The 16,699-nt window shown below is 41.4% G+C and overlaps 1 protein-coding gene across 1 annotated transcript; it reads left to right on the forward strand.

Annotated features, from left to right (window-relative positions):
• The first annotated feature begins 4,096 nt into the window (after window positions 1-4,096).
• On the forward strand, window positions 4,097-12,027 carry SPX (spexin hormone). Its single transcript, XM_041736458.1, has 6 exons — window positions 4,097-4,102; window positions 4,695-4,775; window positions 4,970-5,027; window positions 6,446-6,505; window positions 7,412-7,495; window positions 11,969-12,027. The coding sequence occupies exons 1-6, from the start codon at window positions 4,097-4,099 to the stop codon at window positions 12,025-12,027; spliced, it is 348 nt and encodes a 115-aa protein (XP_041592392.1).
• Window positions 12,028-16,699: the final 4,672 nt, after the last annotated feature.

Below are 16,699 nucleotides of genomic sequence, written 5' to 3' on the forward strand. Positions count from 1 at the left end.
TCTGCTATAGCAAAATAGCTGGTCCATCCTTGTCCTCTCATAGAACTTTTCACTTGTCTGTATTATTTGGTTACAGAAAAGAGATTCTCGAGGTTCTAAGTCTTAAGTAAAAGGAAGACAGTAGACACAGCAATGAATGTGGAGTTTAATTTTTGGATAGCAGGACTTCTCTGTGCCCCTGAATCTGACTGGTAGCCTTCTGAGGAAGTTACTTCTGTTCGTGAGCCTGCTGGTCTATGGGACAGACCAGCCGGGCATAGAATTAAGCCAAAGTAGAATATTGAACCAATTGAGCTCATTCATATTATACCAAAATCCTTCATTCTGTCATCAAAGAAGTAATTTGCAGTTTTTATTATCATAATAGCCATATTATCCATGTAACTTTACCCAAGATAGGAACTGTTTTCTATATGAACAGAATACTAAAAAAAAAAAAAAAAAAACAATACTCACTAATCTCGGTAAATTTACAACTTGAACAGTGGCCATTATTCTATAAGTGGACCTGGGCATGCTCCAGTCAACTGGAAGAATTCAGATAAAGTCAGTGATATAGGCAAAATGTTCCCCCATTGACTATACGCCTTTAAAAAGGGTTTATCTTAATTTGTCCAGTGCCCATTACCTGGTCATAATGTCAGCAGAACAAAATTCAGTGGTCTTATCTGTCAAGGCTTTTATCAAGTAACTTTTCTTAGCCCACATCTAAGTTGGACCTGTAAAAGCCCTGACGTTGTGATTTAACAAAATCGTATTAGGAGGCAATGCCATTTTAGACAAATGCATTCTAGCACATTGCTTTTGATAAGACTACAATATTGATAATCTGTCAAAACCATTCTCCTCACTGCTGCATATTATACTGAATATGGCAGTTTTGATGGAAAGCATCTACTTGTGAATTCATTACTGAAACTTTTATAAACAAACTACATCATATGTTTATCCTTAAAGTTGTAAATTCAGAACACAGTGACTTTTATCGGTGACTCATTTTCCTGTCCCTCTTTCTAAAATGTTTCTGACTTTTTGGTACTGAGAGGGGGAAATCGGCATTTTGCTTGTTTGTTAGGTGACCTAGCAATTGGGTTTCACTTACAAGTTCCTTTGAGACAAACACATGTATAATTTTATTTCTTTTATTGTCCTTTTCTTTGGAAGTTGCTGTAATCCCGTGAAATTAAATCCTAAAATCGTGAAGTCTGACATTTAAAAAATACTAGATTTTATCCAGTTTTGGTGTTAATCTATTAGTCCTTGGTTTTTAATCTTTCCCCTCTCCTAAGATTGTTGGAAACACTACAGTAACAGCTTTGGCTCCTTCTGGCTTGATTTATGCCTTAAAGGGAGTAAAGTTTCTACCTACAGACTACTTTTCTCATTTACTAACCAAACTTCAGTGTTCATGTCTTCACAGGCTGGTAAATCTAAATATCAAGTGCTCAAATCCCAATCTCTCTTACACAAGTATTTGCAGATATCAAGTTTATCTGTTCTCTCCCCATACTCCTTGCTATTTCTATGGCTAGCCATTCTCCCAGCCACACAGACTCCAAAGTTTCATTTTTATCACTAATATCCTCTAAATCTTTACTATTCGAAATATCCTAGGATCAGTAGAGTAATATCTATCAGCATCACCTGGGAGTTTATTAGAAATGCAGAATTTCAGTGGCTCGGTCAGTTGAGTGTCTACCTTAGGCTCAGGTCATGATCCCAGCATCCTGGGATGGAGCGTCCCCACCCCCACCCCTGCCGCTCAGCGGGGAGCCTGCTTCTCCCTCTCCTTCTGCCCCTCCTACCTGTTCATGCTCTCTCTCAAATAAATAAAATCTTTAAATAGAAAAAAAAATGCAGAATTTCAGACCTCATCCCACTTGTACTAAGTCGGAATCTACAACATTCCCAGGTGATTCACATACTTATTAATTCCTGAGGAACTACTAACTTTTAGAGGAAAGGGATTATCTTTCTTATTTACAATAGCTTAGCATATGGTGAGTATTCAGGTCCTTGTTCAGTATCTGCCTATACATGTAACTGTTTCACCTGGATATCGACATTCTTTGCATCCTTTCCCTGTCACATTCTACACATTTCTTCTTGCAGTTACCTTCTTTTTAGCATCATTAATGTCTCCTCCTGATCATCTCCGTCAGCATATGTGTTATGCAAATGGTTTGTTGTCATTAGGGGAAACCAACAAACCTGATTTTAGCAGGACACTGCAGGTGGTATCACCATCCCGGAATCTGACTGCAGCACTGTAGGCAGTATTGCCCCCACAAATTTAGGCTTACCACAACCACTGCTGCACCAGAAAATGTTTCTCCTGATTCCAACTTCATCCAAGCTCCCAATTTCCCATCTGAGGCAGCGTGTCTGATTGGGGAAGCCTGTTTCATATGCCCACATCCTACCTGTGAGGGTTGCTGGCAAAGTAAGTGTTTGGCATTTTCCCCTTGTACAATGAAGGAAGCCTCTGCCTCCCACAGAGATTCGTAATTCCATAATTCATAATTTAAGGAATTTTAGGAATTCCTTAAAAATGAAAGGGTTCAGATATTACCAAAAGGCAAAAAAATAATACGCTTCCACTACTCTCAAATATCTCATCTTTAAAAAAAAAAAACAAAAAAACAAAAAACAAAAACTTCATTTTCCTTTCCTCCTTTTAGTGAAATGTAGTGAGGCTAACTTAAAAATGCTGCCTGAACTCATCCTTATTTCCTTATATTCTATTTCACTAACAACACACTCCAATCTAGCTTATGCCCTTAAAAACCTTCATATTTCCAAATCCAGTGCACACTTCCTGGTGCTCATCTGACATGACCTCTCAACAGTGTTGGATATTCTGTTGGCTTCCATGGTCTTGTGGCCTCTGAGAATTTATCTTTTTTTTTTGTTTGTTTGTTTGTTTTCTGATGGCTTCACCTCAACTTGCTTTCCTGGCTCTCCCTCTGCTCATCTCTAGATGTTTGTTTTCAAAGCTCTTCCCTCTCATCTGTCCTTAACTCCATTCACTTTCTAAGAGTTCTTGTTCAATCCCAATCATTTTCCTGCCTTAAAATTCTTACAATTCTTAATTCTTAAACTTGACCATTTCTGCCTTTAGAAAAAATTCTGTAGGCTGGTGGCCTCTTTGCCGAACTCTGCAGAGTTTTACGTAGCCAACTGCCTACTTCACACTTAAGCTTAATGTATGCTTCAATTTTAATATTCAAATTTAATTCACCTCTCTTAACTGTCTCCTATGAACACTCTAATTTCAGTAAATGGCTTTATCATACCCAGTGTTTAAGCCAGAAACCCAAGACTCATCCTTGATTTATTTTTCTTGGACTCTCGCATCCCATTTATCCACAGGTTCTATATTTTCTAACTCCAACACACACCCCATTTTCAAATTACCTCATTTACCTGTTTATTAATTTACAATATTTCTCCTCTGACTAGAAAATAAGCTTGAACATAGGAGAGACCATGTCTTTTTAATGCATGGCTGTGTCTCTTGAACTAAAAGGAAAAATGTCTGATAAGTAATAAGCATTCAATAAGTGTTTATTAAATAACTGAATGGATACATAAGTGAAGGAGTGGTGTCAAATTCCATCAAGATTCCCTAACCTTTTTATTTTTACCCAAAGGATTCATCTTTAGTCATCAGTGATAGCTTGATAGCTAGCTACACAAGACAAGTTTGCTTACTTGATTCATTTACTTTTGATTCAGCCTGGGCTTGTTAATAATTTTTTCTGCTACTAATAATAAATACGGGAAGCTAGTGGCAAAAGCAAAAGCAATGATGCTGATATATTCAGAATATCTCCTCACCGATGTGGTCAGTATCTAAATAAATGATGTCCACTCATCAATCATTTATTTACTTCCTGCAAACAAACCTCCCTGGAAAAATTGTCAGGTCCTCTCAATCTTGAATATTGACAAGAATTCCCTATTGACTCCCTAACTCTACTGAAGATCAGGAGGGGTCCCTGACACTAAGATTTAAAAGCTCCACTCTCAGAGCAAGATTAGAAAACTGACAGGTAAAGTTACAGTTATCGCAGGTTCTGGAAAGGAGCCGAACATGAAGGTAAGTAAAAGTTTTATTTACTGGAGACTTTTAAGCTATTTGTAAAAAGCTTTATAACTTTTTACCTATTTTATCTCTAGTAAGTATTTTATAGGCTAAAGGATATTTAAACAACATGTCTTAAAATATCAATCATTTGATTTTGCTACCAAAAAAAAAAATCACTCATTTGGGTGAAGTAATGAAAATAACATATTTCTAAATTTTTTTAAAGATTATCTGTCTATTCATGATAGACACACAGAGAGAGGCAGAGACATAAGCAGAGGTAGAAGCAGTCTCCCTGCAGGGAGTCCCGTGAAGGGACTGAATCCGAGGGCCCCAGGACCCTGGGATCAAGTCCTGAGTCAAAGGCAAGGCTCAACCACTGAGCCACACAAGCTTCCCTCTAAATGTTTTTTTTTTTTTTTTTTTTTAAAGAATTCTTTTGTAAGTTAAGTAGAAGGTAGACTGGGAATTCCCCTCTCCTCCACATACTGAGTATTATTAAAACAGAGCACATGGAAAAGTAAGAGGTTTGTAATTGTCCAGGTGTCACAAAGTATGAGATGCTATAGGCACAGAAATTACTTTCTTTGATCTTTTCTTGTAGGGACTCAGAAGTCTGGTGGCAACAACCTTGGCTCTTTTTCTAGTGTTTTCTTTCTTAGGAAGTTCCAGCAGTGCGCCACAGGTAAGCAAACGCAAAACCTGGGGCTCCTAGGTGTTCTTTCTTTTCCTTCCTTCCATCCTTCCGTCCTTCCTTCCTTCCTTTTTTTCTTTTTCTTTCTCTCTCTCTTCTCCCTCCTTCTCTTCCTTTCTTTTTTCTAACAGAAGACTGAGCTACAATGTCTTACTAACTGCTTTTCTCTTCTCCCTGGGTTGTAGCGACTCTTTGAGAGAAGGAACTGGACTCCTCAATCTATGCTCTATCTAAAGGGCGCACGTAAGTTCCAAATACTTTGCTCTTCCGACAGCAATAAAGGAAGATCCTTAGGGGTGCATGAATCCATGGGATAGGTGTGTGGGGAGAGAATAACATGGATTTTGTTCCCTTAAATAATCGAAGCCATCCTGGTATTGATAAAAATATAAAAAAGAAAGAAAGAAAGGAAAGAAAGAAAGAAAGAAAGAAAGAAAGAAAGAAAGAAAGAAAGGAAAGAAAGAAAGAAAGAAGAAAGAAAGAAAGAAAGAAAGAAAGAAAGAAAGAAAGAAAGAAAGAAAAGAAAGAAAGAAAGAAGAAAGAAAGAAAAAGAGGGGGAGAGCAGGGGGTGTGGCAGTGGAAAAGAAAGACTGATTATTAGAACCTCTCCATCCCGAACTGGGCGTTGCTGGCTCTTGCCGCACAGGAAGACTCGAGTGGCCTGGGAAACACCGCATGGACCCTTGAACCCGACCACTGATCATTTGCCGCGGGCCGGCAGGGCGCCGGCAGGGCGAGAGCGGGGCGCGGGCAGGGCGCGGGCAGGGCAGGAGCGGGGCGTGGGCAGGGCGCGGGCAGACGGGTGCAGGGTGCAGCAGGTGCGGGCAGGGCAGGAGCGGGGCGCGGGCAGGGCGCGGGCAGGGCAGGAGCGGGGCGCGGGCAGGGCGCGGGCAGGGCGCGGGCAGGGCGCGGGCAGGGCGCGGGCCGACGGGTGCAGGGTGCAGCAGGTGCGGGCAGGGCGCGGGCAGGGCGCGGGCAGACGCGTGCAGGGTGCAGCAGGTGCGGGCAGGGCAGGAGCGGGGCGCGGGCAGGGCGCGGGCAGACGCGTGCAGGGTGCAGCAGGCGCGGGCAGGGCGCGGGCCGACGGGTGCAGGGTGCAGCAGGTGCGGGCAGGGCGCGGGCAGGGCGCGGGCAGACGCGTGCAGGGTGCAGCAGGTGCGGGCAGGGCAGGAGCGGGGCGCGGGCAGGGCGCGGGCAGACGCGTGCAGGGTGCAGCAGGCGCGGGCAGGGCGCGGGCCGACGGGTGCAGGGTGCAGCAGGTGCGGGCAGGGCAGGAGGGGGCGCGGGCAGGGCGCGGGCAGGGCAGGAGCCGGGCGCGGGCAGGGCGCGGGCCGACGGGTGCAGGGTGCAGCAGGTGCGGGCAGGGCGCCGGCAGGGCGCGGGCAGACGGGTGCAGGGTGCAGCAGGTGCGGGCAGGGCCGGAGCGGGGCGCGGGCAGGGACCGGGACCCGGACAGGCAGGCGCGGGGCAGGGCGCAGGCAGGGCGCCTGATCCAGCCCCGGGCTGCACGCCGAGCTCCAGAAAACTGGCAGTGCAGCGCGGACCCTGGCCGCCGCTGCCGCCCCCGTCCGTCGCGCCTTGGGGACTCCCGGCGCTGAGCCCAGTTTAACCCCGATGTGGAGCACCCGGAGGGCGCTGAGCCCCACGTCTCGCCTTTGCAGAGGGGCGCCGCTTCATCTCGGACCAGAGCCGGAAGAAGGACCCCTCCGACCGGCCGCCGGGTGAGTGAGCGAGGGAGGAGGCTTGGGGTCCGCGGCGACTCACCGCGGACCCCCGGGCAGGCCGCGCTCGGGCAGGGACGTGGCTCCGGAGCCGCATCGGGGAAGCCGCGGTGCCCCGCTCTGTGGGCGGCAGAGGCTGGAACTGAGGCTCCCGAAGCCGAATCCGGTCTCGGCTGCTCGGCGGCCCTCTGGTCCCGGGGGAGCTACCCGAGCCGGGCCGGGCCGGGCCGGGCCTGGGGGTTCACCTTCCAGGAGGAAAGGAGTGGGAGCGAGAATGGTGCAACTGCCTCTAAAATGTACCTCCCCTTTTATGGCAAGACCTTTAACGATTTCCTTTTAAATGTTTTTGTTGTTATTAGTACTTTACCTGGAAACTTCAAATGTACGCCCCTATTACATTACTAGAAGGGGCGCTAAAGCAGTTCAAAACCAGAAATAGTTAATAGGTAGGGGCCATTAAGAATAGGGCCAGAGACTTATTTGCCTTACTCATGTAAGAATGTAGATTATTATTTCAAATAGCTTTGGACAGAAGGAGAGAAGTAGCTCATGCTCCCAGGACTCTCCATTACATCTAAATATTTCTCCCCAAACAGTCCATTTTATGCTCTGAAGGGTGAAATTATTCAGAGTAATTTACCTTAATCCATCCTCCTTTCATGAAATTCTCTATAGTATATAAATTCTCTTCCATACCTGTAATAACACAACATAACCAATTGTAAGTAACATCCCAGAGAAGTGTAAAATGTTCCAATTCATAAAAATTAATCTTCTGTGTAAAGGGTGGGGGGTGATTTGCTAAGGGATTAAGTCTCTTTCAGAAGGTTTTTCAATGTATAGCATATCCAAATAGGAATATTTAAATGCTAACAGAATCTGTGTGTACTTTTTTTTTTTCTCCAGAAAAGCGAAGCCCAAATCCCCAACTACTAACTCTTCCAGAGGCAGCAGCTCTGCTCTTGACTTCCTTGCAGAAACCACAAGAAGGTACAACTATAGTGACCTCTTTCAGCTGCAGGACAGCTAGCTTTAATTACTTTTGGGATTCTGTGTTGAATACAACAAAGTTGCCTTTATTCAGATTTTTTAATATAATTAACAGCTGCTCCCAGCTCCAGAAACTCAGCCGTGTTTATTATATAAACATTAGTACATTACTCATTAAAGGAATCCCCGGGAACATAAAAACATTTCCTTGAGGACACTGGGGGATTTCATATTAATTTCATAATCCAGAGCCTACCCTAACCTTATTTCACTTACAACCAAATGAAATTGCTGAAAATGAACTATTTTATATTTGCATATAGCAATATCATATGGTTCATCCCAGTAGATATGGGCCAGTTCTGATTCGAAGCCTGTGAAATTTTCATTACATTATACAACTTCTTCTATACAAAGATTAGGTGTATCTTCAATTAGAGACACTCTGCCCATGTAGCACTGAAACCACTAGTTGCATTAAGGCATCTTGGTAATAGATAAGCCAGAGCTTTGGAGTATATAACAGGCTGGGTTCAAATCCTGGTTCTGCTGCTCTACCAGCTGGATAACCCTGAGTCTTAGTATCATTTCTGGTAAAATGGAATAATTATACACATGTGTAGGATTGCTATGAGAGCCAATTGAAACAAGATACATAATTTTAATTACTATTAACAATAGAGATCATCAAAGCATAATAAACAGACCTAGAATTTTCCCTCTCAAAAATTGAAATGATGCCATCTTGTGACATTATTTAAATGTTTAAATACTTGGAAGATTTATAGTGAGTAGTCTGATGTTCAAAGCACAAGCTTCTGGCCTAGTGTTCCGACACTTTTGCTAATAGAGAAGACATATATATCCTCTGGGCCTAGTATTAGATGGACCATGCGGGGAAAAGAAGAAAGGAAGGGTACTTTCTGGCTTCAGGCTTATGGTTTTCTTGTAAAAAAAAAAAAAAGTACTGATGAGAAGGAAATGCAAGAGAGTGGGATTGGGAGCCTTCTGAACTCAGAACAAGGACTGAGTGGGTGGGTAGAGGGGATTATAATACATAACTCAGCACATATGCACTTATGCCTACTAGGTGCCAGCTATTGCGGCAGGCAGAAAAGAAAGCAGATTAAGGGTAAGCAGGAATGAGAACAACCATTGCAGCAAAAAAAATAGGGTGAGAGGCACCTGGGTGGCTCAGTTGGTTGTCTGTCTTCGGCTCAGGTCATGATTTCAGAATCCTGGAATCAGCACCCACCCCAAGGGGTCTCCGTCCTCAGTATGGAGTCTGCTTCTCCCTCTGTCCCTCTCCTGCACCCGCATTTGTGCTCATATGTGCTCTCTCTCTCTCTCTCTTAAATAAATAAATAAATAAATAAATAAATAAATAAATAAATAAATAAATAAATTTACTTTTTTTGAAAAGTAGAATAGCAGAACGCAGGTGGAGTGGTTATATCAGGGCTAGGATGATGATTATCTGCTACTATGACTACTACCTGGAGCTAATAGTTGTTGAGGGCTTACCATAATGCAGGGGGGCCAGCACGTGATATAGATTAATACATTTAACCATCATAGTGACCCAGGGAAGTAAGCATATCATTATCCACACTTGCCAGGTGAAATGGAGGCACAGAAAGATTAAGTAGCTTGCGCACTCTTCTACAGCAGGTACTTACTGGAACTGGGATAAAGAACAAAGGTAATTTACTCTTTGAGAATCAGTAAAATGCCCTCTGGATTCAGAGTATAGTGATGATTCAGTGAAGAAGGCTGAATGTGATTATGGCCCAGAGAGTAACAATAAGAACTGTAACAATTGGAACAATACAGGAAGGCCTACTATGTGCCAGATGTGAATGAGAATCTTTCTGGCTCAGAAAATTGAACCTTTATGAGGTGTATTTACTTTCCTAAGGTTACGCAGTTAGTAAGAAGCTATGTTGGGATTTTAACTCACATCTCGTCGGTGTGACTCTACAGCACTCTCCATTATGCCAGGCCAGCCACCAACTGCATTGTCTCCAAGAAGACAGATCGCAGAGGGGAATCAGGGAGAAGCCAAGGAATGTGAATAGAAACTGCAGGATTGCAGAGATGAGGAGCAGCCAGTCAGTGGGAATGGATGGGGAAGCTCCACTCTAAGGAATACTGGAAAGAAGAATAAATAACATGGGATAACTATTCACTGAGGAGATGAAAGGGAATCCAGAGTCAAGCCCATTTTGAAATGGTGATGCTGGCGATGAATGAACATTTCCATGGGTATAATTAAGGTTCAGTCTGAGATGACAGAGATGGTCCAGTGAGTAAAAGTGTGTAGGTCAGTGGTTCTCAACTATCCATCTATGAACTGGCTCCATAGAATTAACTGGAGAGCTTCCTCAAAATACTAATTTCTCAGCCTTAGACCCACCAGAGATTCTGACTCTTGAAAACTTGAATGAGGCCTCAGAATCTGTATCCTTGAGAAGTTCCCCCAAATGATTCTGATGATTGGGCAGATTTGGGAACAACTGGAAATGCAGAACCAGTTAATAAAGGCTGAGCCATGAAAATGGAAATCTCTTTAAGGCCTGTTACAGCTGAGGCCTTAAAGGAAAGGGCAGATCATAAAGGATTTGCCTCATAGAATACCTAGAGATTAAGGGAAAAGGAGGAAGGTCGTATCAGTGAAGGGACATTTCAAGGAGAAGGCAGGAATGTTAAGAGAAGAACCCGAATAATAGCATATCCAGAAATCAAGGGTGGAAAGTTTCAAGAAATGAGTGATGAAAGCATCACATGTAGAGTAATGGTTAGTGAGAGAAGACATCAACCAGAAAGGAAGATCGTGTTGGCTAGGTGGGGTCATTGAACAGCAGGCCACAAGATTTCTGCTCAGCCCCTGCTCAGTGACACTACTTGCTACTGTCCTGCCACTTGTGAAACCTTCTTGAGAGGGAATTTGGGACAAGAAGAAAGCAAGTACTAGCTAGCATGGCTCTCAGAACTCTTGCAATGAAAAGGTGAGAAATAGTTGGATAATGGGTAGAGGATGCTACCTCCAAAGTGATCTTTTCTAAAATCAACATTTGGCGCACTTACTATTTGCTGAAATTAGTAGGAGGAGACTGCTGGTAAAAATGGATCAAAAGAGAAGTTTTAGATTTGTTTGCTGGGAAGATGCATGGAGTCAGAAAAAAAAAAAAAAGAGCTAGAATGGAAAGAGGGAAGGTAATTTTAAGGAGGGGAAGAAGGATCTTCATTCCAAACCTTAGGTAAGACTTTGGAAAACAAATGTTGCATTGGATGTTAACTGACTAAAATTTAAATTAAAAAAAAAAAGAAAAAAAAAACTTTAGAGAAGGGTGGATGATTAAAGGTCCCAACCTCAAGTCTTTCTTGGAAAAGAAATGTATTTTTTTTGCTCACTGATGTTTCCAGAGTATCTTGTTTCTGGTGATGAAATAAGGAAACACAATCTACTTGCTTAAATTGATGGGAAGTTTTGAATTTCCATAAGATATGTTAATCACTAGCCACCTTTAATATTTCTATTCTAAAGTACCTAAGTATTATTTGATAGGCTCTTATTTTATAAGGTGAGTTATTTTAGCTCACGATATACAAGAATGCCCTTTTTTTAAAAAAAAAAAGATTTTATTTCTTTATTCATGGGAGACACAGAGAGAGGCAGAGACAGACAGAGGAAGAAGCAGGCTCCCTGTGTGGAGCCTGATGCAGGACTGAATCCCAGGACCCCAGGATCATGACCTGAGCCTAAGGCAGATGTTCAACCACTGAGCCCTCAGGTGCCCCAAGGATGCCCTTCTTACTGAATTTTTTGTTTTTTTGTTTTTTCCTTCTCTTTAAAGAGCAGCTGTTCCTGAGACTGTTACTCTGGCAACTTCTTCTCCCTGCCCTATGGTAGGTTTTAGTTTTTCCACCCATTGTTACAGTCTCAGGTAACTGCTGTCATCTGACTCCTTAGCTACCCTGCCCGGGAAGTGATACCTCATGCTCTAAAATTTGGCAATTTCATCCGGCCAACAAGTGTCCCTTCTCTTTGTCTCATTTCCTCCCCAGGCCTAGTCTAGCTCAGTAAATAAGCAGAATATGTGCAAAAGTGCAAATAAGACACACTGTTAACAGGAAGTTACCAGAGACAATCGAATGGTTCTAATGGTGGGTATTTAAGACATGAGGCAAGACACATAGCCTTTTCAGATTGCTACCAAACATAGCACATTGCAGTTTCATTCATTTTGGAGGAAGTCTGATGTGAAATGTGAGTTCTGTTATGTGTCTTGAGCTGAGGAGGAAGGAACCCAATCAATCAAAACACATTTTTTTTTCGGATTCTCAGTAGCAAAGGGCAGGGGTTACCAGAATTTAGGAAACTAATTGTTTATTTCTTGAGGACCTCTTCATCTTATCTCTTCCCCTTTTAAAACACAGGGAAATGTGTTTATGTATTTTTTTTTCTTACAGCTAGAGAAGAAAACTTTGATCAAACCAGTGTCCTAGAAGACAGTCTACTAAACTGGTGAAAATAAACCAGATTATAGTCCAATACAGTTCCATTCTCGTTGAAAACATGAACCATGTAAATAAAGACCTTGAACCCTTTTACTCCAGTCATAATGGTGGGAATATGAATAACCAGTTTTATTCTTCCCAGAAGCAAAGGTAATGTAGGGTTCTTAGCTGAGAACATCATTGCTTCTGGTCCTGTTTAGGTCACCTTGTGTCTTACTCCCATTCATAATTATAAAGCCGGAGACTCTTGAGAGCGTGCTTTCTATTTATTACAACAAATATCCATCTTGCTCTAGTGGGTCTTAGTCATTGACTTTTTCATTCCCTTATCCTTTGCATTGTCTTGTACTCAGCTGCAAATCTCCCTCTCCTTTTCTGCCTTTTGTCCAACTCCGTGGTGGGTGAGGTGGGGAGCATGGCAGGATGGGAAAGAGCAGAGCGTGTTCTCTTAGTGGTTCATCTTGGAGACTAAGTTGTTAGGAAGAGAAGAGGGATGGAGGTGACTGGGAAGAAGCCCTGAATAAGAACCCTTCAGTGTAGCTGCTGAAAGGGGAGAAAAGGGAATCTGTGAGGCTGGTAGAGGGTCCCACAGTGGGGAACTCCCATTTGCGCTCTTTGGGGATCACCCTGAATTCAGGAAGTTACTGGGAAATAAGCCGGAGACACACTCCACTCCTGTGTATATTGTACAAAAGGAATAAACCGGTTTTTCAGAGATGACTCATGTTCCTCAGCTAAGTAGACTCTGCTTACTCTAATTAACTAAAGCTCTAGGCTGTATTTTACATTAAAATGTTATATAAAGGCACCCCGATAACATCAGTGTACAGTGATATGCCTAATCTGCTTCTCCTCAAAACTTTGAAAACTGTCTGAAAAAATACATATGCACAAACACACAGACACATCCACAGCGAGCATAATAACCTATTTATTTGGAATTACAATATGATCAACATGTTAATTTTTTTCACCTAATTAGTTGAGAGTTGTTATTGATAAATGTCATAGTGGAAAGTATTGTTAATTCTTACTGTCATCAGTATATAGTCATTATTCAGAAGCTAAAGGATTTCTTTATGTGAATGTACCTGTACCTTGGAATTACAATTTCACTGTGTTATGAAATTAAAACCCTGCTTATAAGATTTGTCTGTATCTTGTATCATAATTGAATAATGAAACTATATTCAAGTAATTGTTACATTTATCTCTTCCAAAAAATATGTTAGCATTAAAAAATTATGTGGTATCGTAATAGGCATCTGTGATTTGTTATGATTTGACTTTAAGTGGATTTTCTAGATAATACCTATGTCCAGTTTATTGAGATTTTGCTCATCGATATAGGTGTGTACATACGGGCTATTTAAATATTATGCTTACTCCAAGACTATTTTAAAACCCCAACATGTGAAATAATTCTTCCCACTACTAAATAGAAAAATCTCAAGCATTTCACACTTGAAATTTAAAAAGTTTTCAAAAACTTTCTAAATAAGCAACAATTATTAAAACAATACAGTATCACATTAGAATACAATTCATATGATATATAGTACCAAGTATTGTATACGTGCTTGAATTCCTTGAATATTGTTCTGCTGTACAGATGTGCCTCATTAACATGGTATTTGCATACAAGCCCCAATGCCCAGCTGCTATAACATTCTATGTCTCTTGGAATATCTATGCAATTCTCTTTATTTCTAGCTTTTTCAAAATTGAAATGGACAAAGGATGTTCACATTTGTACGGCTTGTGTTTTAAAACTGGGTGGGCGCCTGGGTGGCTCAGTGGGTTGGGCATCTGCCTGCGGCTCAGGTCATGATCCCAGGGTCCTTTGATTGAGCCCCAGGTCCTGCTTTCTGCTCAGCGGCGAGCCAGCTTCTCCCTCTCCCTCTGCCTGCCCCGTGTGAAGCTGGCAGTTGTACCCCCCCATGTGACTTCACAAAAGTGTATCCTCACCCTTTAGGCCTCCCCAGTCCCTCTCCTGAGTCCTCCTTGTGCCCTGGGAAACAATTAGCAGAGCACTTGCAACATTTGATATTTTCATCAGTATATGTAAAACCAGCTCTGCTCACCCTAATTCTTAACATGGAAGGAAGAGGGTGGTTCAATGCATTAAAAAAGTCTTCTGTCAGCTGGTCAAGCACACATTGACTATTTTCTATAGTTCCTTACTCCAGCTTATGAATACATACACTTTAAAAACATCAATTTTTCTGTACCTCTACTCCCAGGGAGACCATTCATTTGTGCAGCTACTGTATATAAGGCGCTGTGCTAGGAACAGAGTCTTCTACTAACAATCCTGTCTGTTGCTCCTCACCTGGCTTTGTCAGTCTTGGGGAGAGGACAAACAAATGACTGGAGGAAGGGGATGGAATCCAGGGACAGCAGCTCTCTGAATAGAGGAGCGAGTGCAGGGTAGAACTAGGTGGCTCAAAACCAGGAGTTTGCAAGTCTGTGAATTTCCACAAGCTCTATCATTTGTACTCATTTCTAATTAGAGAACTGTTCTTCCATTTTTTTTTTTAAAAAGCACTTGAATTTTAAAGTTTTATATTAAGAAGCTATTTTACTGGGGCTCCTGGCTAGCTTAGTCAGAAGAACGTGAGAATCTTGATCTTGGGATCATGAGTTTGAGCTCCACATTTGGTGTAGAGATTTCTCAGATAAATATATATTTTTAAAGAAGCCATTTTACTGAGGAAACCTCATGCTTTCAATAACAGTGGACTAGCGAGTTACCAACCACGGATATCATTTGAATATACACATTATGCCACTTTACTAGGAATATACTTTTATGGTTATTGTAACATTAAACCTCTTTTTATCATAAGATTTTTCTGACACTTCAGCAAATGAGTGTTTATATTGTAATACAAATCCCTCTCATATTTTCTGATTTCCTGTGCAGACATTCCCAAACTGCTCTGTAGACATTGGGTTAATTGGCATCAACAGGCATTTTTCAAGGATTAGGTTTTAGGTAATTTATTTCTCTTTTTCCTGAACCTCTAAATGAAGTGAGTTTGCAACCATCTTCCATTGTGACCTGATTTGTGGCTTATATCCACCTTCATCTACTTTTTCTTAACAATGGGGCAGACAGTAGGAGAGCTGTATTACAGTTTTCCACTAGGGCAGCCCCAGTGGCCCAGAGGTTTAGCACTACCTTCGGCCTGCAGGTGTGATCCTGGAGACCCGAGATCAAGTCCCACGTTGAGCTCCCTGCGTGGAACCTGCTTCTCTCTCTGCCTGTGTCTATGCCTCACTCTCTCTCTCTCTCTCTCTCTCTCTCTCTCTGTGCGTCTCTCATAAATAAATAAAACCTAAAAAAAATTTTTTTCCCACTAATTTGAACCATCTCACACATGGCCTATTATTCTTCCCTTGTTGCCATCAACAATCCAGCACTGAGCAGGCTAAAACTTACTTACTTTCTTTTTCTTTCTTTCTTTCTTTCTTTCTTTCTTTCTTTCTTTCTTTCTTTCTTCTTCTTTCTTTCTTCTTTCTCATTGCTAAGTAATCTCCACACCCAACATGGGGCTCAAACTTACAACCCTGAGATGGAGAGTCACATGCTCCACCAACTGAGCCAGCCAGGCTCCCCAGACTAAAACTTGTTTAAAACTTCTCCAGATAAAAAAAAAAAAAAAAAAAGAAAAGAAGAAGAAGAAGAAGAAGAAGAAGAAGAAGAAAAAAAAAAAAAAAAAAAACCTCTGCAGATCCAGGTCAATTGATATGCCAAACAACCTATTCATTGTGATCTAAGTGTAATAATACTTAAGTTGTGGAAATAATAGTCCAAGAGTGAAGGTGGGGTTTGTGGATTGTTTCTTTTTTTTACCTATATAGATTTCATTACATTTAAAGCATAAATATGTTAAACTACAATCATTCAACAGTGTCTCTAAGCACATCATGGATGTGTTAGAGACATTGCCCTTATTATAATTAAGTAGACTCTATATTTTCTTTTTTTAATTTTTTAAAAGATAGCTGTAAATGTTATCCTTTATAAGGCACTATTTCATAGCAGGTATTTTATACTGTTTGTCTTATTTAAATGTCTAAACAAGTGAAAACAAGACATCAAAGAAAACTTAATTGATATTTTGATCTTGATATTAAATATCGATATATTAATTTATTTGGATTTTAAAAAACTGAAGACTGACCAAGTTTTCCTTCCAAACAGCTTTCCTTTTAAAGAATAGAAAAATTGTTACAGTCAGATGGTATAGTGCAGGTGGTAACATCTTCCCATCATTAAGTTGAGAAGTGACCTTGTAAATATGAATTACTATGTATCAGGATCTGGATTTAAGACAGCTTTTTTCTTATGGATTTTTTATTGTGTTCAGAGCTAGATAGAAATTTATGGCTCTGAGTCATGTGAAGCATGAAAATAGTCACTAAAGTTCGAGTTATTTAAAATATGGGCTCAGTTCAGGATTCCTTTTGGGGAAAATAGGAGACTTGTTTGGTAGATACGGCAGTTGTATAAATACTAACCACAGGATTATGGTGATGCTAATTTCAAAATGTACACTAGCAAATGAAAATTCTTATTGCTTAAATTAACCATTTTAAAAATACTTCTAGTCTTCCTCCTTTAATGAACACTCCTCCTCGTGCCTAAATTTACTGGGAATAAATGAATAGGGAAAA

The sequence above is a fragment of the Vulpes lagopus genome, chromosome 21 (assembly GCF_018345385.1).
Source record: "Vulpes lagopus strain Blue_001 chromosome 21, ASM1834538v1, whole genome shotgun sequence".
Taxonomy (NCBI): Eukaryota; Metazoa; Chordata; class Mammalia; order Carnivora; family Canidae; genus Vulpes; species Vulpes lagopus.

What these genes read in the sequence shown, in the direction of transcription:
- SPX (XM_041736458.1), top strand. An exon ending in GTTCCAGCAGTGCGCCACAG is followed by an intron (nt 4,776 to 4,969) that starts GTAAGCAAACGC and finishes CCTGGGTTGTAG; the next exon opens with CGACTCTTTGAGAGAAGGAA. An exon ending in CTTGCAGAAACCACAAGAAG is followed by an intron (nt 7,496 to 11,968) that starts GTACAACTATAG and finishes TTTTTCTTACAG; the next exon opens with CTAGAGAAGAAAACTTTGAT.